At 50.4% G+C, this 21,679-nt stretch overlaps 7 protein-coding genes across 7 annotated transcripts; 3 read left to right on the forward strand and 4 right to left on the reverse strand.

Moving 5' to 3' along the window:
* Window positions 1-677: 677 nt before the first annotated feature.
* BROUX77_004349 (uncharacterized protein) lies at window positions 678-1,634 on the reverse strand (the record flags this gene model as incomplete). Its single annotated transcript, XM_073749102.1, has 1 exon — window positions 678-1,634. The coding sequence occupies one exon, from the start codon at window positions 1,632-1,634 to the stop codon at window positions 678-680; it is 957 nt and encodes a 318-aa protein (XP_073604806.1).
* Window positions 1,635-2,895: 1,261 nt separating this feature from the next.
* On the reverse strand, window positions 2,896-3,894 carry BROUX77_004350 (uncharacterized protein; the record flags this gene model as incomplete). The annotated part of the gene is made up of 1 exon (XM_073749103.1): window positions 2,896-3,894. One exon carries the CDS (start codon window positions 3,892-3,894, stop codon window positions 2,896-2,898), a length of 999 nt encoding a protein of 332 aa, XP_073604807.1.
* Window positions 3,895-8,701: 4,807 nt separating this feature from the next.
* Window positions 8,702-10,095, forward strand: BROUX77_004351 (uncharacterized protein; the record flags this gene model as incomplete). The annotated part of the gene is made up of 2 exons (XM_073749104.1): window positions 8,702-8,819; window positions 9,122-10,095. 2 exons carry the CDS (start codon window positions 8,702-8,704, stop codon window positions 10,093-10,095), a joined length of 1,092 nt encoding a protein of 363 aa, XP_073604808.1.
* Window positions 10,096-12,404: 2,309 nt separating this feature from the next.
* Window positions 12,405-13,361, forward strand: BROUX77_004352 (uncharacterized protein; the record flags this gene model as incomplete). The annotated part of the gene is made up of 1 exon (XM_073749105.1): window positions 12,405-13,361. The coding sequence occupies one exon, from the start codon at window positions 12,405-12,407 to the stop codon at window positions 13,359-13,361; it is 957 nt and encodes a 318-aa protein (XP_073604809.1).
* A 1,284-nt stretch (window positions 13,362-14,645) lies between these two features.
* On the reverse strand, window positions 14,646-17,366 carry BROUX77_004353 (uncharacterized protein; the record flags this gene model as incomplete). The annotated part of the gene is made up of 1 exon (XM_073749106.1): window positions 14,646-17,366. The coding sequence occupies one exon, from the start codon at window positions 17,364-17,366 to the stop codon at window positions 14,646-14,648; it is 2,721 nt and encodes a 906-aa protein (XP_073604810.1).
* A 1,711-nt stretch (window positions 17,367-19,077) lies between these two features.
* On the forward strand, window positions 19,078-19,635 carry BROUX77_004354 (uncharacterized protein; the record flags this gene model as incomplete). Its single annotated transcript, XM_073749107.1, has 1 exon — window positions 19,078-19,635. The coding sequence occupies one exon, from the start codon at window positions 19,078-19,080 to the stop codon at window positions 19,633-19,635; it is 558 nt and encodes a 185-aa protein (XP_073604811.1).
* A 208-nt stretch (window positions 19,636-19,843) lies between these two features.
* Window positions 19,844-20,810, reverse strand: BROUX77_004355 (uncharacterized protein; the record flags this gene model as incomplete). The annotated part of the gene is made up of 4 exons (XM_073749108.1): window positions 19,844-20,181; window positions 20,256-20,401; window positions 20,463-20,559; window positions 20,636-20,810. 4 exons carry the CDS (start codon window positions 20,808-20,810, stop codon window positions 19,844-19,846), a joined length of 756 nt encoding a protein of 251 aa, XP_073604812.1.
* Window positions 20,811-21,679: the final 869 nt, after the last annotated feature.

The following is a 21,679-nucleotide window of genomic DNA, read 5'->3' on the forward strand; positions in this document are numbered from 1 at the left end:
GGTCCGGCACTTCTTGACCGTGGCTGAGTTTGAGCTCCCCTCGAATTTCATACTGTTGGCGAGGGTCCGACCCTCGGGTAGGTCCACCGCAATACGAAGTGTGGCGTCCATGTACTTCTCGGTTTCGAATTGCCACTTGATGGATTTCACTTCTCCACCGGTCTGCTCCGTCATCTGTCCGATGAACCATTCTTGGTTCTTCTTGGACACCGGTCCGTTCTCGCCTATGACATAGAAGTCTGACAGGCCCGTGATGCGTGCATGCGTCCACCTTTTGTCAATCTTGCATGCGCAGTCCCAACTCCTGGATCTAATGAACGAACAAAAACAACGTCATTACAACTCTTCCACCTGCGATACTCGGCCTATGTCTGTAGTTTTAGCTGGCTCGAAATCTTTTCCTCAAACCTGGCCCTAGCAGTGTGGTCGCCCTCGGGATAATAGGACTACGGTCCCCAGAACCTTCAAAAAAAGTAATCTCACATTACAAGAGGCCAAAACCCTGCGTCTTGTTTGCGATCCTCTCAATAACAAAAATACATCAGTTCCTAATGATTGCAAATGGTCTGTTGCATTTCGTGAAGTTATATTATAGTCTGTGATGTATCATGGGTTATATCCTGATCGTGGAGTGTGCCTTGGCCAGAGCTCTGTAGTAGGTAAATCACTAGACCAAATCAAGGGCGTCTGAAAATGTTGCGACTGATGATTAGGTTTACAAGCTTCTTGCCCGGGAAGTCCATGACAACGATGCCGGTGCGAGCAACGTTGCCATCCATCAGATATTTTCCGAGACGATCGTTCATACCCTTGATCTCCTTTCCGTCACCACCAGCAGTCGTGGCAGGGCCAGCGCCAATACTCACGGTTGTGTGGGTGATGTGAAGCTTGTTCCTCGTCTCTTTGTTGGCCAGTTCAAGATTCACCTTCATACCAAGCCACTTCAAGTTCAACCAATGCCTTCCAAACGCAATCTTAGTATCAGGAATAGAAAAGGCAGTAGACTTCCACGGAAGACCCAGAGAGCCGGGAATCGAAGTATGGAAATCCTCCACAATCAGGATCTTACCCCGGAGGGCACCTAGTGTGGGGGGCGAAGACACAATGCCTTCCCGGGTGGTGTAGATATAGGATTTGGACTTCTGACCAAAAACGCCCGGAGCTTTCAAGAACTGAATCATAGCGCTCTCAAAATCTTCTTTGGTGCCGGATCTCAAGGATTCCTTCTGGACACGAACAATAAGAGCTTCGCTGGGATTTTTATCGAGGAAGCGGGCTGCAATGCCCATGGTATCTGCCAGGGTGAAATGAGTGTTGAACCCGGCATGGTAGGTGTACAACACACGATCACTGATACGGACAGTGAGATCGAAATACCTGATGCCAGCATTGAGTTGTTGTTCTATGTCGGTATTCTGGCATTGAAACATTGGCTCTGTACTGTCCGATGTCATTGTGTTGTGGGTACCAGGAATGGAGAGAGATGACAATGGGGTGTCATTAGGAATATTGGCCATCCAATCAGAGTTGTTGGTCTCATGAAGATCAAAGCTGTATTCGGAGGTGACGCCATCGTGGAGGCCAGCCCGGATCAGAGTGACCGAAGCCAGAAGGCCCACGAGAGAAAACCGCATTGTGGAGAAGCGTCAAAAGGCGAGAATGGAAGCCAAGGTTGTAGAGTCGAAGAGGAGAGGAAAGGAGGTGGCCGGAGCTGAGTGGATGTGGATGAAAGAATCTCGGAAAGCACAGAAGACGACGGCACACCAGAGTATTAATATTGGTCCCCCAGTTGAATACAAGCTCATACTGTTGGTGCTCAGTGCATAGATAGAACCGGGCTGTTCTCTCATTTTTTCTCTTTCCAGGCCCAGAAGAAGCTTGTCTGTCGACCAGATGGATCAAAGTCTTGTGAAGTGTTTATGCAAATAACTGTAAAATTGCGGGACGGGTGAGAGTGCATAAGTCAGTGTCAAAAGAAAATTCCAGGATCTGTCGAATGGTCCCAAAGTGTTTAGCTATTAACCCATAACTATAAACATGCATGATCTCGACTCCACATGTCATGCCAACTATTTCGGGTGTTGTTCTGGCAAGGTTTTCAAATCCTCCGACCAAAAAAGTGTACGTCAACGCGCTTGGAGGAGCCTGAGCGCGCCTGTTTCTCGCTTTGGGATTACACCCGGTTTTTGCACGTGTGCATATGTACATACATGGACATGGATAATTAGCTAGTTACATTAATTTAGGAAACTCAAGTTGAGCAAAAGCAGTGCCGGGCCCGTGCCCGTGCCCTACTACAGATTGAAGCCTCCAACAGCGTGGGACACAGCGTCCAGCGCTCATGCGCGTGTTGTATCCAGGCATTTACAAGAAAGAAGCTGCTTCGTGTTCACCCGTATTCACTCTTTCTCGAGGGCTATCTGTCGTGGTCTAGGGTACAATATCCAAAATGGTGGCCACCCATGAGCCTCACCTGTCGCCTTCTGACACAATGCCCTGTAGAGCCTCTTCGGCAGAAACATGTGAAAGACAATGCAGTCAAATATCCAGCTGTCAGTGCCACCCGAAAAGACATGTTATTGATGTAAAGACCAATGCACAGAAGCTCCAGGGTTTGAACTAAGGGCGTAGTAAGGAGTCGGTCACTCTTGAGACTTGCAACAACCCTAGCTTACTTGTGTACCACAGTGAGCCACAGGAGCCTTGCCGCACTATTTGTATGAACACATCAATCTACTGACGGGACTGTGGATTTCATTATGGAAATATTTGAATGTCAAGGTTGGTATCTTGATTTGTGTAACCAAGGTGCATATAGGACGAAGAAGTGACTCTGGGCAAATATACAATCGGTACTTTGGATTGGCATTTGATCTTTTTTGTTCCAGAAGAAATCTACTTGGACATAGTGTCAAGTTCGTCTTCGGCGCTGCCTTCGGGACGCAGCAGGTCGTTGCGCTGGATGATTTTCTCGACAAGCTTCTTGCCGGGAAACCCCATGACAACCACTCCCATACGAACATCCTTCTTATCCTCCATATACATAGCAAGGCGGCCATTGATACCGGCCTTATTCTTTTTTTTTCCACCGGCGGCCCTGGCAGGACCCATTCCGGTGCTCACGCCCGTGTACGTGATGTGTAGCTTCTTTGTCTTCGTGTCGCTCGCGGCCTTGAGCGCCAACTCAATGTTGAGCCACTTAGCGACTATTCCCAAGCCTCCCGGCACAAACTTCCACTCTGATACAGATAGACAGGATTTGCACGCCCAGGGGATGCCAAAAGCCCCACGAGTCTTGGTGGTGAAGTCCTGCAGAATGAGCACTTTGCCACGAAGCTCTCCCAGACTAGGTGCTAAGAATTTACTGGATTTGTCAAAACTGTGGACGCGGTCCTTGGCTCTCTGGCCAAGGCCACTATCGGATTTCAAGTATTGAGTCATAGCTTGTTCAAAACTTTTGTCATTGCCCGATCGCATATTTTCTCTGGTAATGCGCATAAGAATAACCTCGCTGGGGTGACTGTCGAGAAAATCAAAGACAGTGGCAAAGACCTGGCTCATATCGTGGCGCGTACCAATTATTCCATGGTATACTTCAAGCTTGTCGTCCTTCCGACGCGCAGAGACGTCAATGTATCTGATGCCAGCCTTGAGCTGCTGGTCCAGTTCGGTATTTTGACATTCAAGGTATGAGTTGTCTAAGATAGCAGTCATGGAATTATCGGTTCCAGGGATCGACAGCGCTGACATGGGTACTTCGTCAGGGATTGCAGCCATCCAATCGGTATTAGAGGCATCAGCAAGATCGAAACTAAATGGGTTGCATACTTTTTTGTGAGTACCGGCGCGGCCCAGAGTAGCCAAAGCCAGACTTGCAAGCCGGAAGAAGCGCATATTCGAGAAGTCTTGAGGGGCGAGGACGGAGACAGGGACAATGACGTAGACAGCAGGACTCGGGCGATGGAAGAAAAGGTCACTGAAGCCGATCGTGGAAGGATGATGGAAATCTAGTTCTTCAAAAGCAAGCAGCACTCCGTCACATAAATACACCATCAATGGGATGGCCCCCAGGCTCTCTTCAGCTATTTTGCCGCCATTTCGTCTTTCTCTTCTTCTGCTGAGAAGGCGGCTCAGCTGCATGGGCTTCGGTCTTACTTACTTAACTCCGACGACATGAACACCAGTGAAAATAAGGTTTTCGGATCGGTAGCGCGGCGCCGCGATTCTTGCGTCTGTACTTTGAGCAGTGCTACAGCTTGCCAAGGGAAAAGCTTCTAACTACCCATTATGGAAACAAGTCTGTAAATGCAACCTAACAATCACGTCCATCCGGTCAAAGGGCACAAGCTTTCTATGCAAGCAAGCGATAAAAATGCTAGCAGACCCCGGCATCTGGAGCTTACTGTCTTCTCGGGCAAATAGCCGGTGTAACAACAACCCCGGGCTCGCTCTGCTTGGTCAAGCTTCTTCCGTCTTTTAACGCATAGTTGTGTAAACTGGCCAAGTATCACGAATAGGGCGCTTAGCTTTAGCCATGGCTCTTGCTATAAACACAAAAGCAGAATCCTAACGCCCCTGGAGAACTACAGACATTGATTCCGCCCGTGTAGTCAGCTGACGATTGACTATGCTCATTGTAGTATGCCTGTGTATTTAGCTCCGGATTTAAGAACCCCGCGGCTCAGGCGACAACACTCAGACCCGTGGAGTTGGCCTGAGCTTGTAGATATAGTTGATTGTCCTGCAGTGATCTTGAAGACGAAGACGCAATAAATTGACGCTTGAAACCACGGGGGACCCGTCAAACTTCACGCGATGCGTCTGTCACTCCAGAGTCGCACAGCTATTATTGAGGGTGTTGATATTCTCTATTAGCCCATCTGCATTCACAGGAATCTTGGCATACGCATATGACAGGGACTATTTGAGTCGACTTGACTTGACTTGATTGGACATGGCTAAGCCACATCAAAAGCAGTACACGGTTCGCCGTGAGGCGGACACTCGCATGTGTAATTCCTCGATTTGATGTGCTTGTCTCGATTTACATATCTACATTCGAGGGAATCTCGCCATTGGACAAAGGAGTATTTCTAATCCCAATAATTCACAAAGAGGAGCAGTCACCAAAACCCAAACTCTGCATGTAGAAGCCCCATTCACTAATACCAAGTGCGATGGCAGAGGATCCCCTCCTCCTGCCCAGGTCACACAAGATCTCGAGTCCACGCCCTGCGCACGCTGCGCAGGCTTTCAATACACCGTACACCGGTAAGCGAACGGCGCAGCCGAGGCCTTGGCCGCCGACATCTTGACTCCTTGAAGGGGTAGTCGTGTTGGATGGGGCTTGTCCGTTCTCAGGGTCTATGTCTTAGGGTTAAGCACGTGGAGACTGTATAAAAAGTGAACCGAGGCGGACTTGAACCGCCGACCTTTTGTGTCCAATTATTCTTAGAAGACTGTTAGACAAACGTGATAACCAACTACACCATCGGTCCTTGGTGATGTCTACACCAAATGCGTCTATCAACATTTGGTTAGGGTCCGTTAGGGTCCGGCCAGAGCCAGGCAGCCAACCCTGGCAACCTTCCCTCCTACAACCCTCGGGGGGGTACCTTTGAGTTCAAGATGCCGCCCCCTCGCCCAAAGACGAACTTTTCCCCTTCGTTGTGGGTTAGAAGAGCGACCAGCACATATTCCCAATGCTGCTGTCCTTTCTTTTCCGTCCTGTCTGATTTCGGTCATTCTCGATGAATCGAGTCGTGAGGCCCTGAGCCCGCCTTTTTCCCCTCTCGAGGGATGATCTTGCCGACGACCGCCCCCTCTCGCAACACTTCTCGATCGCCGGTCTCTCGAGCTCCCATCACTCAACTCGGGGAGCCATACTCACACTCGAAGGGCAGCCTCTTTTGAAGGTTCCGGATGTCCGACCCGCGGCGCGGGGATCTCGACGCTGTGCTCCATCCATAGCACACGCCGCGATTACGTCCAACTTTTTCTTTCTTTCGGACACTCGATCGCCAGCCCTTTTGGAGGCTCGCTTGATCTCGGTTTGGCTTTTTGGGCCCCCTGAACACGCCGGTTTTTACCCGACGAACGAATGTTGGTGGGGATGGTAGCTCCACACAGGGCTTTGTTGTCGTGGGTCCACTTTTTGGGGTGCGTTTTTGTGGAAGTTTTCCTTTGTTCAACGGGGAGGTGGTATCTGGAGGACAAGGTGATGTCGAGGAGGATTCCAAGAGGAGGAGAGTTTGCGGAGTCCTGTTCCCTTGCGCCGGCTACAAGAGGAGGAAAATGACAAAAGTTGCAGCAACGGCCATGCCCGCAAAAGGACAAAACCACGCGTAATCCGCCGGGGACAAACCCCCGTGCCGAGAGCCGGTGGCCTTTTAGACTAGACTTCACGCGGTTTGTTGCAAACCAAAAATACCAGGTAACCAAACCCTGGAAAGGTAGGTGTGCCCTCGGGCCGCGCTGGACGGAGAGTCCTCCTGGCTTTTACGCCGGACCCTAAAAAGTCACAGGAGATGCTTGAAGTCTGCGAACCTGCAATTGCTGACCGCCCGGGAGTTGCTCGGAAGATGACATCATCCGACTGCTTCCGTCCGGAATATGCCGTCGTATTGCTGCGAAATAACAGTAGGTAGACGTAAAAGAATAAAATCAAATCAAATCAAATCAAGCAGCCAACCCTGGAAACGCAAGTATGCTTCCGGGCTGCACCAGACAGACACTCCTCTTGGCTTCCATGCTGGACTCTCAAAAGTTACAGAAGATGCTTGGAGTCTGATGCCTTGAGTCCATGCGCACCTGCAACTGCTGATCTCCCGGGCGTTGTTCCGAACATGACATCATCTAACTTCTCTCGTCCGGAATATGCCGTCGTATTGCTGCGAATTTAGATATTGTGTAACATGAGGGAAGAACTTCACAGCCAAACAGACGTTGCCTTGCAAAGTCGGCTCTGACAGTTATTTTCTATACAACGACAACATATGCTCTATATAAACCAGAGTTATCTTTCCGGCTTTGAAATGCCCCCCAAACAAGTCGTTAATGCCTTCTGATCGCTGCCACCGTGGTAGACTTGAAGAAGCCGGAAGTTGTCATCTACGTGGGCATTGATATCAATGTATCTGACGCCAGCCCGCAGCTGTCCCCCCAAACCGCTGTCCTAGCACTGAAGCCGCGGCGCTTTGATGGTATTGATAGGGAATCCTATAATTCTTACATCTCCATCTCAAATAGCGTACAATCTGGCATTGCGGCCCAGCTTAGACGGCGGCTGTATCTTCTTGTTGCAGCACAGAAATAAACACTGCAGAGAAGCCATTGCCACTCTTTCGATACTTTCAGCTCATCTCCGTAGAAAATTGCTTTCCAAGGCATATCTGCCAATTATTTCGAATCCAATTGTTCCATGTTCAGGACCCTGGCATCTGGCGCTCATGATTTTTTCGGATAGATAGCCGGCATCACAATATTGCCGGGCTTACTCTACGCAGCTGACATTTTAACTAGCCTTTCGCTATTTTGAAAAAAAGTAAACACCTCTACATTTTCTCCAGTCTCACGATGCCAAACATTAGTTATAGTATCAATCCAGGGTAGGAGTCTTGTGAATGGTCGGCAACTATAGGGGTAGTCAATGTATAGCATATACCGCTGTTATTGATGTAACCGACTACACAAAATCCTCACACTCTTTCCTCGAACAGATAAGTCTGGTTCTTAGCACCGGTGTAAGTCTAGGAACAGAATACCGACTATGTCATGAAACATCTGGGCGAAAAACACATGACAGTCGGGATCCCTTAACCGAGAACAATAAGGGGAACAAGCATGATGTCCCCATCTCCCAGTCGACGTGATGGAATCCGAAAATGGAAGTGCATGAAAAACGACCCTACGGGGAGAAACAATAAGCAAAATGCCAACGAAGTACAATGTACATACATAAATAGTAGTTTATGTAATGGGTAGAAGGCAGTACCTTTTTTAAGGCGTGCGAACGACTAGAGGATGACCTGAGAGCTCTAACAGCCAAGGATAAGAGACTACCGAGAGGGATTCTAGAGGGATGCATTCATAAGATTTCCGAAGTCTTGGCGGCAGGACTACAGTGAGTTGTACAAGTCTTTGGTAAGCAGGTAAGACTGAACACAAATGGAATATCTTGGTGGGTAGAAAAGTGCAGACAAGCCGTGAAAGCTCACCGGAGAGCCACGAAATCAACGGTACAAATAAGACCCTCGAATCAATAAACTAAGCGGAGACCATGTTGTTGTCACATACGTCAGTTGCGGGAGTACGCATTTCCCCACCACGTGTAGCTAGCGCTCAACTGGGGTACCATGGTATACTCTATCAAGGGTCCAAGGACAGCTGATAGTTCCCTTGGCCCCCGTGACGTATTCGGTATGCTTGAAGAAGTTGAAAGTGTAGTCCCACCATACGCCACGCCACCTCAAGTACTTTGCCGGCCTTAGTTCTGTAGCGGAGAGACTGTTCATCTTCGCGCTTCTTGACGATAGCGCCAGCAGGCCATCATCTGCACATGCAAAACCCATGCAGGTACTGTGTAGACCAGTCATGTAGTGCAAGTATAGAGGACACGGGGGAACCTTGGGGCAGGCTGCCTTCCACTTGGCCATTGACTGCTTCTCTCCCTTCCATAGATAAGGAGATATCTCACCCAGCTATGAACGATTCGAGTCATTTTCTCACTTTCGCCAGCCAACCTTGCTGCCTCAGTCGGCGGACCATCATTTTCGCTCCGTGGCGTCAAAGGCACACTGTGGCGAGTGTCGCTGCAAATAGTACGTTTCTTTGAAATACGGCCTTTCTACGCCTCTGTGACACATACGACCATAGCTTGTAGAAAGCACGGGATCCCGTCCGCTCTCCCTTAGTTAACCTACAGAGCGCTGGACTAGTACTACGGTGGGTGACCACGTGGGAATCCCCAGTGTTGTATGTCGACTTTTTATATCGTCAGTCTGCTCACGGTGGAGTTGAATTTTTGCTGATTTGATTTTATTCTTTTACGTTAGTTAAATTTTGCTCTTGCCCGATTATTTCTTGACTTGACTTCCCCCCTCGGACCTCTGGATATACACAGACGGATCCAAGCTGGGAGAGGGCCGGGTCGGCGCTGGGTGGGCGATCATTCGGGACGGGACAGTCCTGGACACGGGCAACTGCCCGATTCCTTTCCACGCCGAGGTTCATGACGCCGAGGTGATGGCCATTGCCAGAGCCCTGGAAAAAGTAGACTCGTGGGTGAAACCACAGTGCCGCAAGGTCTGGGTCTGCTCCGACAACCTCGCCGCGGTGTACCGCCTCACGACATGGGGCGCGAAGCCCGGAACCTCCGAAGAGCTTCTCCGGAGGGCCCAAACGATTTGCGCCGACTGGATTGGCCAAAGCCCTGACCACCCAGGTCCTAGACCGTGGCCAGATGGTGCCCCCGCTGTGGAAGTGATTTGGGTCCCGGGACACTCCGACGTCTGGGGCAACGAGCTCGCGGACCGACAAGCCAAGATGGGCGCCGAGAGGGCCTACACGCCCGTAGGAATGTCCCTTTCCTGGGCCCGCAGCCATTTCCGCGCCCGCATCACCACCGAGTTTCGCACCTGGTGGTCGAATGAAGGTTGTGCCAACAGACCTCACCTGAGCCGACCTCTCGAGGCTCCTAAGAAGGCCTGGAAAAACCTTCTTGACGACACTGAGCGCAAGCTCGCCCGCGCTGTCCTGACAGCACTTTCTGGTCACGGAGACTACGCAGACTACCACCGCCGCTTCAATCACTTGAACGCTGTGCTAACCTGCCCCCTCTGCGACGCTGAGACCACCCCGGAGCACATCTGGACCTGCCCCCGCAACCCTCAACGGATGGCTAAGGGCTTATTCCAGAAGCTCATAGCCACCAAGAGTGGAGCCATCTGGCTGGCATCTAAAGCGGCCAAGAGTCCTCCGGTGCTTCTAGCACACCGCTGTGCGGAAACGGGAACGGACCCGCAGGAAGGGGACTCCCCAGTTCGCCCTCCGCCCGACCCTCCACCGCCTGGTCCGACCCTGCCCGGGGCAGCTTAGCCTCTGGGGCCCAATCTTTTTTCGCGCAACCGCGCTGCCAACCCTCTGGCGTGAATACGCCGCCAACCCCCTTTTTCTTATTTTGCACAAACCTTTTTATCACTACATTGGCGGTGAGACCAGGACTCTGGGTCTTGTTTGGGGCCACGCGGACGAAGGACAGCCTCTGCGCTGGGCAGGTGGGAAACCTCCTGTCATTATACTTTGGATTGTGGGGTTTCTGTATGCATGGTTTTGGTTTTTGGTTTTTGCTTCTGTTATGTAACTTTTCTGGTACTAGAAATAGTCCCCTGTCGTATGTCGAGAATCCCTCGCGAGTAGACAGGTTAATAAAGGCTTTCATCATCATCAAGAAAATATTCACGTAAAATAAAGTCAAGTCAAGGCAAGAAAATATTTCCCTCGTTTTCCAGCCATCCCTCGCGAGTAGACAGGTAAAAAAAGACTTTCAAATTCCTTGATATCGCGGGTAACGGGCTCGTAGACGCACAAGGCGAGTAAGATTGGCGCGGACAGTGGCACCTCGCTGATAGGCGTGGGAGTCCCGCGCCTGTTGGGCGACACAGGACCACGGCCACAGACTCTATCTCCCCCCGATGAATGGAGGCCCCCAAGAAAACCTGGGAGACTTTCTAGCCGAGGCGGATCTCGGCTCGCTCGCACAGTCTTAAGAGCACTGGCCGGCCGCGGCGGTTTTGCATTGTACCACCAGCGCTTTGAATACGAGGATGCCGTGTTCTCCTGCCTCCTCCGTGAATCTGAGACTGTCCCGGAGCACATTTGGGTCTGCCCGGCAACCCTCAACGAGTTATAAACTTGGACGAGTGATGGGGATTCTTCCCCTCCTCTCCCCGGTTCTCTACAAAATCTACAGCTAGTCAACCCACAGCTACTCGGGATTGGTGATCCTCGGTACTCCTCCACTCAACACCAACTGTGCTACCATCTCTTCTTGCTTCCCCTCTCCCTCTCCGGTTTTCTTTTCCGTCTTCCCTTTTGTTTATTCCCTTCGTTTTGCTACATAGTTAACCTACATCTGCGGTGAAGCCAGGGCTATGGGCTCTACTTGGGACCACCCAAGCAAAGGATAATCTCTATGCTGGGCGGTTGGAGGTCCCTCCGCCATTATACTTTGGAATGTGGGATTTTCCCGTATGCAGATTTTGGGTTACTGGTGTCTGCTTCTGTTTGTAAATCGCTGGTACTATTTCTAGTCCCCTGTTATATACTAAGTACCTTTTCTTATCAGACAAATCAATAAAAGCCTTCATCATCACTATCCACCCACACCGGAGAGCTTCGGATCATTAGCGAGCCCCGAGGCTAAATATTTCTCCTACTTAGCAATGGTCTGTTCTCGCTTCACAGGGAATACCTTTCCTTCAAGTCAAGTCAAGTCAAGTCAAGCGACATAAGTCATATGCCACGACCCTATATCTTGGCATAACTAAATCTTCGTTCAGCTATGTATAGTGACTAGAAGCACCATTCAAAGGTTACAAACCACTATGAGCCTGTACACTGGACCTGACGAGCTTCGACCTACCCACACGAATATGTTTGTTGGGGGCTGTTTTTAATGCCATATTTACTTGCTGCTCTCGCTTGTCTCTGTGGTAACTTCGGAGATCTTACCACTAGATGCCATACATCACCGAGACTGGGACACGAACCCAACCCTGCCCATGTGATATTTAAGCGCCCCCAAATACTACAATCTCAAAGAGGAAAGTTTGCGTACTTGTAAACTGTGCGCGCTTAATCGGATGTAGGGATAACCAGAGAATGTGCGATTTTTCTGCGTGGAAGACTTCGAAGCTCGTCAAGGCGGAAAGGATAGTAGTCCCGAATAGCCGACCCAGTTGGACAGAAGAATCTGTAGATCCATTCCTTACACGCTTGACAACCTTATTGTGACACTGACTTATGCATCTGCAGACAAGGAGTCATTAAATAGCTTATTTTCTATTTTCCAGTAACTTCATGGTATTTCGATCCATGCGGTAGCTAAGTGAGCTTGTCATGGGTTGGCAAGGAGGAAAGACGGGAGAAGAACTCCTTTCCCGGTCGTCATGAGCCACGCAAGCAACATAGTCAGATAGACTACGAGACTACTGCAGTATACCGAAATGCCAGACTGCCGGCCGGGTATTAATACTCTGGTCGCCCGCCGTCGTCTAGCTCATCTTTTTTCTTTTGCCCTCATCCACTCAGCTTCACTCATCTTCTCCTCTTCTTTCATCCACTTACACACTCTCCGTCTCTTTCTATATCCCGGTCACATCCTTGTGTTCTTCAGTCTCTTTACAATGCGTTTCTCTGTCCTCGCAACTCTCACTTCGGCGACTCTGATTCAAGCTGGCTGTCTTAATGGCATCTGCTCCGAGTACAGCTTTGATCTTCCAGCGGCTGACAATGTGAATTGGATGGCTAACATTCCCGACGAAACCCCGGTGTCGTCTCTCTCGATCCCTGGAACCCACAACACTATATCGGGCGTCTTTGGTCGTTCGTCGCTTCAAGCTCAAAACACCAACCTGGAACAGCAACTCAAGGCTGGCATCAGGTACCTCGATCTTACAGTCCGTATGCATGACGGTGTATTTGATATTTACCATTCAGGCATCAACACTGATCACAGCTTCACGGACGTCATCAGACCTGCGTGTTTTTTTCTGGATAGGAATCCCACTGAGGCCCTTATCATCCGTATCCATAAGGAAACTTTGAGAATGGGCTCGAGAAGAAAATTCGACCGTGCCATGGCTGAGTACTGGAAAGATCCCGGTATCGTGTCTCAGCTGGCTAGAACTCACCTTTACACTCCCGCTAATGGCAAGGTCACGGAAGCGCCTACTCTTGGCGACCTTCGCGGCAAAATTCTGCTTCTGGAAGACTTCTCGAGTCAGAATCCAGGCTACCTTGGCCTTCCCTGGAATTCCCCCAACATAGTCGTAGCCGACTCAAAGCTTGCGCTTGGAACCCCTGGGTCGAACGCAAAGTGGGATACCATCCATTGGAACCTCCAGTTGGCTAGCAAGGAGAATAACAACAAGCTTTATGTCACTCAGACCGGTGTGAACTTTGGTTCCACTCCTATCAAGGCCGCTATTGGCAAGACAATCGAAGATCAGGGCTTCAACGATCGTCTGGGTGAATACTTGAATGCTGGCAAGGTCACCCGCACTGGAGTTCTTGCTATGGATTTCCCAGGCAAGAAGCTTGTCGAGCAAATCATCAAGCTCAACTACGCTCAGCGCTCTTGATTTGATTGTAGCACGGATGGAAAACAGACATGCTGTCGTAATTCTTCAGCAATTATAGAAAATCACAAGACTTCATAGACCATCGAAAACAGACATAGATCACCATAGCCAAACCACTTATACTACTGAATTTCTTAGTTAGCATACATGGTCATTCATTCTTTGTTACACAATTCTTGTGTATCCTTTGCGCGTGATTGTTGAAACTACATCAACCCTTCAATATTCCAGTATCTGGAATCTATGTCACGTTTCTAGCCACAGACCAAGCAACAAACCAACCTGACTAGCTAAAGAGTCACCAACTTGTTGTCCTTGGCGTCATCGGCTAGCGCGTTTAACGGTTAACAAGGGTCCGTTGTCCTCCTTAACAACCAACGCCTGTAAGAACAAGCAGCTTCAAAGCTAACATAGATTCACCATTGTACATGTCGTGACTGCTCAAGAAAGCCATGGCGACTTTGCGGAATACCGTGTCCAGCTCGATCACACAAATGCCGAGGAGAACTGCCCGCTCTAGCAACAGCTCAAGAACCCCTGGCATCCTCAATCCTGTGCAAGAAACGACTGGTAATTACCGAGTAGATTCGTGAAAGTCTACCCTGGAAGGAAGGTTGATGTAAGTATATTGTTAAGAGGCTGGAGGTGAAGTGGCTACGCTACAGAGCGCACGCGCCGATCAAAGCAACCCGGGCAGCAGGCGCAACAGCTACAGGGGATAAGGGGATGGATGACCACTGACTCTTCGGGACTTGGTGATAGTGTCCCATCTCAAATACACATAAACAAAACAGGGTGCTGAGTGCAGAACGTTAAATATCTGACCGGTAGCCAGCCCGATGTGGTTTGATTTAGGTAATTTATTCAAGTATAGTCAGTCAACTTAAGAAGAAAATGCATACATGTAATGAGTAGATGGTATTGGGAGTGTGTGAGTAAGGGTATGATTGAATGAACAAACAAAAACAACCTGAACTCCCCAAAAGAAATGAATGAACTCATGAAATAACAATATCCAGATCAAGAAACGACGGAACAGAGTGGTATGAATAAATGAAAGAAAAAAAAATCGACACAAGCCTGTGACATGGGAAAAAAAGAAAAGCAAAAAGAGGCAGAGATGAGTGACTAAATGTCTTCGAAATATCGAACAAATGAAACAAAAAAAAAGATGGCACATGGGAAATAGGACGCAAAGAAAGGGGGGGGGGGGGGAATGAAAGAGGGAGCAACACCAACATGCCGCAGTCGCTCAAGACTCTAGAAAATCACCGTGCCGGTCTCCTAGCCGCGCCGGAAGAGTCTCTTGGTCCCGCCGACTTTGCCCATCTCGCCAAATCGACCCGTGCCAACATCACCCGGTGTTCCAGCCGCGCCGGTACTCTTGCTCGAGCCGGCACCACTCGCAGCAGCAGCAGCAGCAGTCGCAGCAGCAGCATCGCCTGCCGCCGCGCCACGGAGCTCGCCGCTAGCAATGCGCACGCGATCCGTCACGCTCTTGACCCACGCCTGGCTCTCTTCTGATATCGGAGCTTGCTTGGGCTTCGGGCCTGCTAAACCGAGCATCGAGCGCGCCCGAGCCGGGGCTGAGGCAATGGGACTGCGTTCAGCGTCGTAGCTGCCTGAACTAGAGCGCGAGTCGGCCGTGCTGGCTGGAGGGTCGGCGTCGGAAGGATCAGCGGGGGGTTGGTTTGTGGCGTAGGCAGAGGGGATGCGCGGGAGAGGTGGGCGATCGCCGATCAATGATTGTTTGCGGAGCCGCCGCCCTTGGATAGGAGTCATGGGCATGTACTCCATGGCGCTGTGTGGCCGACTAGGCGGGCTTGACGTGGGGGGATGCCGAGATGAGCTTGCACCCGGCATCAGGCCATGAACCTCGATTTGAGCGCCAGAGCGGCGGCCATGGTGCGAAGCATACTCTCTGAGATACTCACCCAAATCAGCCCAACCACCGCCGACACGTACCATGACACGCTCGCCACTCCCTCCAACAAGACGAATGAAGAGCTTGATGGGGGCCTCTCCCGTGGAACGTGAAAGATGATAGACTTTGATTTCTTGCTGTCCGGTACGACGACCACGTGAGTTGCGCTCGGCAGGAGCCAGGGTGAACGAGGGTGTCTGAGACCGCGACGAAAGACTGGACAGAGAACGTAGGCCGGGGTCCCGTGACAGCTTCTTGCGCATCTTGGGGAGATTCAAGTCTGGCGGGTTCAGGTCTATGGGCTTTTTGGGCTCGGAGGACAGAGTGATTTTAGCAGGAATGTGCTCCAGAATCTCACTAATTTGTTGCTGGAACTGTTCATCCGACGACGCGGCCGTGGTGGGACTCTTGACTTTCTTTGTGACTTCAAGGTCCTTTACAAACGACTCGTCTATCAAGGCATGGTCCAAAATCATGCTGCTGTTCAAGCCGGAGCTCGAAGGTATGGCATCGCGAGAAGGGACCGACTTTGCACGCGTAGTGCGACCAGACCGTAGTGGATGGGCAGGAGAGCTTTCCAGATTGAACGTATCGTCCATGTCATTTTTGTGTGGTTTGATGGGAGGGAGGGCAGGTGATGACTGGAGAATAACGCTAGAGTCAATGCGAAGTGGGCTATCGGTGATTGGATTGGTAGTCTGTAGATCGTTCGATGAAGCATAGCTACCCCGACGAATGGTGATGGGGCCATCCTCAGTTAATGAGAGTAAATCATCATCGTCGTAGTCAGGTGAGATGAGTTCCACATCACGGCCAACATTGATAGAAGAATCTAGAACATTCCCTATGGAAGACTCGGCCTCAGTGGGGACGTCAATCAGACTCATATCCCCATCTGAAGAGGATGTCATAAGCGACACAGAGCGAGTATTGCGCGAGGACGCATTGGTAACTCGCAGAGAGGGTAATGGCGAACTTCCGGTAGGAGAAGGCTGCGCAGAGCTTTGAGATTTTCTTTGTCGTACGTGATCTTGGGCAATTTTCTCAAACTCGGCCTGGCGCATTTTCTTGTCACATGCAACAACCCACTCCGCGTAATCCTGTTCGAGAAGCTCCACGCGCACTAGCCACTTGTTAGGGAGAGTATCGGCATGGCCTTCCAGCTGATCAAGCATGTAATCAAGCCACCGGCCGGGGGCAGATATTTTCTGTTCGACTACAGACTTGATGACGAGGAAATCGGAGCGCGAAAGACTAGAGAGCACCCGCAGCGGGGTTTTAGGTGTCTCTGGTGGCAGATACGGCGACGACATGCCAACAGTGTTCCAGGCTGATCGAAGGGCAACTTCAGCGTCGTTAAGAGCCATGAATAGATCAGGGACCCGTCGCAGGACAGCTAACCTGAGCGACCAGACCTCCAACAGGCGCGTCAGCCGTGATAATAACGGAAGCGCCTGTAGAACAATGGCGGTGATAACGGCCGCATAGTCGGCAAGGCGAAGGGATTGGGAGGCGATGCTGCCAGTGGATAACGGAGAAAACGGGCTATCAGGGCTCGAAATAGCAGAAAAGTGTTCCATGAGAATTTGCGATTTTATATCATCCAAAGCTAAATCTTCGAGTTGCTGCAAGATTCCGTCGATACGATGCTCATAGGCAATGACATCTGCTGCTGGCAAACATCCTACAAAGCAATTCTCAAGCTCGGCAGCATCTTCGATTGTGGCGCATTGTTGCAGCGATGCCAGACTGTTGATAGCGACTGTGAAACCATTAGAGCTCTGCGAGGGCGACGGCCACGGCCAGTCCATGACCTCGTCAAGCCAGTCATGTATGGCCTTGGCCGCTGTAGCTACCTCCATGGCGAATTCGAGTTCGGAGCGGGTCGCAAGCTCGAGGCAAGTTTTGAGGGTTCCGTAGGGATCAAGAAGAGAATCAACAGCGCATGTTGGAGTGAGGCGAAAGAGGAGGTCATCCCCCATGCTGCCCATGCTTCGGCGGGTCGGGGAAGAAGCTGTAAACTGCCTTCGATGGGGCATCAGCTGCTGGGCTGGAGGTGGTATGACCAGATGCCGCTCCATTTTGGCGGGAATGGCGGCTGCACAAAAGCAGTACGATCAGAGTCGGCGATAAATGGAGGTCGAGTTAAGGAGCATAGAGGTCGAGATTTCAGCCGATGTTCCCAATTAAACGTTGCGTAAGCGGAGATACGTCAGTTGACAAGGCAGGCGGAAGAAGAAAATATCGCGAGGTTGAGATTTAGGGATAGCAATCAGAGAATAAGCGAAAAAGTCGACTTGTCGGAAGCAGAACGAGAACGAATGGAAAACAGAAAAAGAAATGCTGATCGAGAACAAAGGGAAGAAAAGAATACACTAGAACAAAACATCAATATTGAAGGCTCGAGATACGAAGACAGCACCGGCGAGCTGAGGCTGTGGCTGAGGCTGCGATCAATAATAGACAACACAGAAAGCACGAGAAACAAGCGAGGCAGACAGAGAAAAGCCCGTCGCCATGGCTTTGATCTCTGGTGCTGGCTGCTTTTTGGGCGTGGACTAGGCGGGCGGGTGGATGGGCTGGTGTCTCGGGGCTCGGATCTCAGTCTCAGTCTCAGGCTCGAGATATCGATGAAAGGAGGCGGTGCGCCGGAGCAAACGAGCAGCAACAACAAGAAGCTGAGGACGCAGAGCCGGGAACAGAACAGAGAAACAAAAATTCAATCAAGCCAGCTGACAAGGGGAGAGAGAAGGGGGAGGAGAGAACTCTGCCCAGATGATCGGACTGCTGGGGGGGGTTTTTTCTGCGAGAAGCGATATTGGCGCGACGGAACAAGCCAACGATTGAAAGTGCCAAGAGGAAGCTAAAGATGGATCTCTCGGAATGCGCTCAGTCAGCCAAAGTCTTGCTCAACAACAGTTGGCCTCTGATCTGCTGAATATCGCAAAGTCTCACGTCACCCAGTGGCCCCAGCACAAACCACCAGAAGCTCAGGTTTCAATCGAAGAGACTCCGCGTTTGCCTGGAATCAACCGAGCAATAGAATCAATGCAAGGGGGCCCGAAACGCTTCAGATGAAAAGAAACAAAATCAGGATTGTACCAGGGAGAAAAGGATGCATAACTGGCGATGGGGCTGGGATTAATCGACATGGCCATTATTAAAACAGACGGCCAATCAGATGAAAAGGAGGTCAAAGCCCCAGGGTTGCTGGTTAGGGTTGGTATGCCTGTTTTATCCCTTTTCGTCGACCGAATTGGTTGGTGTAACTCTGACTGCCATGTAGCTGGCCCACTCATGGTAGGACAGACGAGAAACTCGCCAGAACGTTCTGCCTTCTAACCCTTGAGCTGACGCAAGCATGGATTCAGGCTTGGTGTTGGTGCTCGCAGGGTAGCATCTGGACACGCATATATACTTTGGGAAGCTAAAGGATTGACTCGCATTATTCACATTTTCCCCGACCGAGAAGAGGCCAAAAATCGGGGCTTTACTTTAGTCTATCGAAATGCAAAGTTGATAAGAGTCACAAGGTAGTTATTGCTCACACGGGATCCAATGACAAGGGATGTGACGCATATGTCTGTCCAAATATGGTAATTCTCATGTAGCGTAGTTCATGGAATGGAGACAGTCTGTATATCGCGGTGGAGACGACTAGAGTTGAAGCCTTCACTTGTTCTTATATATTGATCGTTGACAAGCCATCCACCATACTCCCACTGAAAACCGGAACCCATCCACCTCTGCAGCTTCGTCTGATTTTCCATTCTCATCTCTTACCGACGAACAATGGCCACCGCCAAATCTTTACTCCAAGCCCAAACATGGAAGAAAGATGATTTCTTCATCTCGACCAACCCCGCTCTCTTTCCTTTGTCCACTCTCGCCGAAGTCTTCGATTCGAGCGACTTTTACTGGGCCAAAGCCCTCCCTCTACAGGACATGAAGGAAATGCTTGAAAACTCTCTTTCCTTTGGGCTATATGAGCAGCGCGAGCCCAACGACCCCAGCCAGCATCCGCCCGCTCCAAAGTTCATTGGACTCGCCCGATGCGTCACAGACTTTGTGACATTTTGCTATCTCACCGATGTATGGGTCGATCCATCCTACCAAGGCAGAGGCCTCGGTGGCTGGCTGGTTAGCTGTGTCAAAAAGGTCCTCGACGGCATGCCGCACTTGAGGCGAAGCATGCTTTTCACTGCCAGCTGGGAAAAGTCGGTTCCATTCTACGAGAAACTCATGGACATGACGCTGATAGAGTCACGCAAAGGCGAGGGATTGGCAATCATGGAAAGCAAGGGAAAAGGTCATCCAAGCTATGGCTGTGAAGGAAATGGCTACAATTGAGGTTCCGGCATGCAAGAATTACAAGAGTCGAAGACACGATGTTTTGTCCATCGTTAGCTAGTAACACAATTTCTTTTCGGGATTTTGCAATGCAGTGACTATGCGTTTATTCAACCTTTTATGGTGCAAACTGTTTGTGATTAGAGGCGGCGATGCTATTTGTTAATGGGTGACCTCTAGTCGTGATAACAAGCTACCGCCTCGTGACTCATTCCTGAATAGCGTCTGTAGCCGCCTCCGCAGACTCAGCAGCCTGGGGAAGCAGGCTTCTGAGAGACAGGTCGTAGATGACATCCTCGACCTTCTTGACGTGGTACTTGACGGCATCGGCCCGCTTGCGGATAATATCGTTCTTGAGGTTGAGCAGCTGGAAGCCGGCAAAGAGGTCCTTGACCACCTGGGCCGCCTGCACCGCAAGGCTGGCATCGCCCAGCGTCACGCTGTTGGTGACGAGACGGGACAGTTCCTCGGTCAGTCGCGTGATGGCCAACAGGTACTCTTCGATAGTGATGTGGAACGTGTCACGGTCCTTGACATTGTACGGCACTAAGGGACATGAGTGTTAGCAGAGTGCATACGTAGAGAAGGGGGAGAACATCTGTGGAAATGCATGTACGTACCCTGCAGCACCTCGCTGATCTGCTCCGGCGTCAGGATACGGCCCAGCTCGCCCGCTGACGACTCGGTCGCCACGCCGCCGAGGAAGCCTGTCAGGATCATGGCAAAGACGACATTCTCCATGGTGCGACCCCAGAGGAAGTTGAACCTGCCATGGGAATTCATTATCAGTCCAGCGAAACAACTATTCTGTGTCATGTACGACTCACTTGTAGTACGGATGCTGGGAGGCCAGCTCTGCCAGCTCCTTGATGTTGGCAATGTCCTTTTGGAGACCGGCCTCAGCCTGGGCCAGAAGCTGGGGGTCTACCCATGTTGCAAATTCTGTCGTCAGTATATGGCTTGGCTGCGAGTGTTTCTGTGCATCTCCAGAAAAACTCACACTTGGCCCGCGGCGTTGAGTGCACCCGCGTCAAGACGCCAGTGGAAAAGGCGTTGCTAGCATTGAGCTTCTGCACTGCCTGGACGATGTCCTCGCGCGTTTTGGAGTCGGCTTCGACGCGAGCCTTGAGGTCGTCGAAGATGGCGGAGGCGAGGAGGTCAGACTGGTCAGACATTTTATGCGCTGGTGGTTGCTTGGCAAAAGAAATCAAGACGGCTGGATTTTTGTCCAACTACAATTACTTTGTGTTTACTACGCAGGACAGAATATTAGACAAGCACCACGTTGAAAGACTCAACTGCGAACCGTCGTCTCCCCTTCCATCAATCCCTTCTCAACACCAAAATTCTCTTCGTCACAACCCGGAGCAAGCCCGTGCAGTAATGAAAAAAAAAATTTGCGTCGCCTGGAGGCAGTGTAATACCAGGGACACGATGGTCAATGACATGTGCAAGCACAGCGGCCAAAGTCCGAGAGCCAAAAATAGGTATAATCACGATTGTGTTCCTTAGAACACTTTCAGAGATTAAACTGAAAAGAACAGATACTACACTTGATCTTAGCCAAAAGGCAAAGAGAGCTAAAGAAGAAAGGGAAAGAAAACTAACAAAATTCCGAGCGGCGCCGTCCCCTTTTTATAGGCGTCTGCGGACAGAAGAGCGGTGAGATGGTGCACGAGTCGTAGATCCACTTTGGCCATCCTTCTGCCGTATTTTTGCACATAAGTCGGGGGCTGGGAAAGTTGGGCGGTGACCGAGATTGGTTAGTTAATCTCAGACCTGAACCCGAGTATGATGCTGCTTCATGTAAAAGACCAACTTCAGTTCATAATGATACTTGCAAAAGTTAACCAGTTGATTAGTTGATGCAACTATGATGAAACAAAAGACAAAATCAAAACTCCCAACCCAATCCCATAATGCGTCTAGTTTTTCACACAAAATACAAACATAACAAACAAACCCTCCAAACACTTTATCATAATTCCCAAAAGTCATGCTTCACCAATGGCTGACTAATTTCAGAGTGAACAACACCCTCCGC

This window comes from Berkeleyomyces rouxiae (genome assembly GCF_048999995.1).
Source record: "Berkeleyomyces rouxiae strain 22BRR77 chromosome Unknown BrBRR77_ptg000004l, whole genome shotgun sequence".
NCBI classification, from domain to species: Eukaryota; Fungi; Ascomycota; class Sordariomycetes; order Microascales; family Ceratocystidaceae; genus Berkeleyomyces; species Berkeleyomyces rouxiae.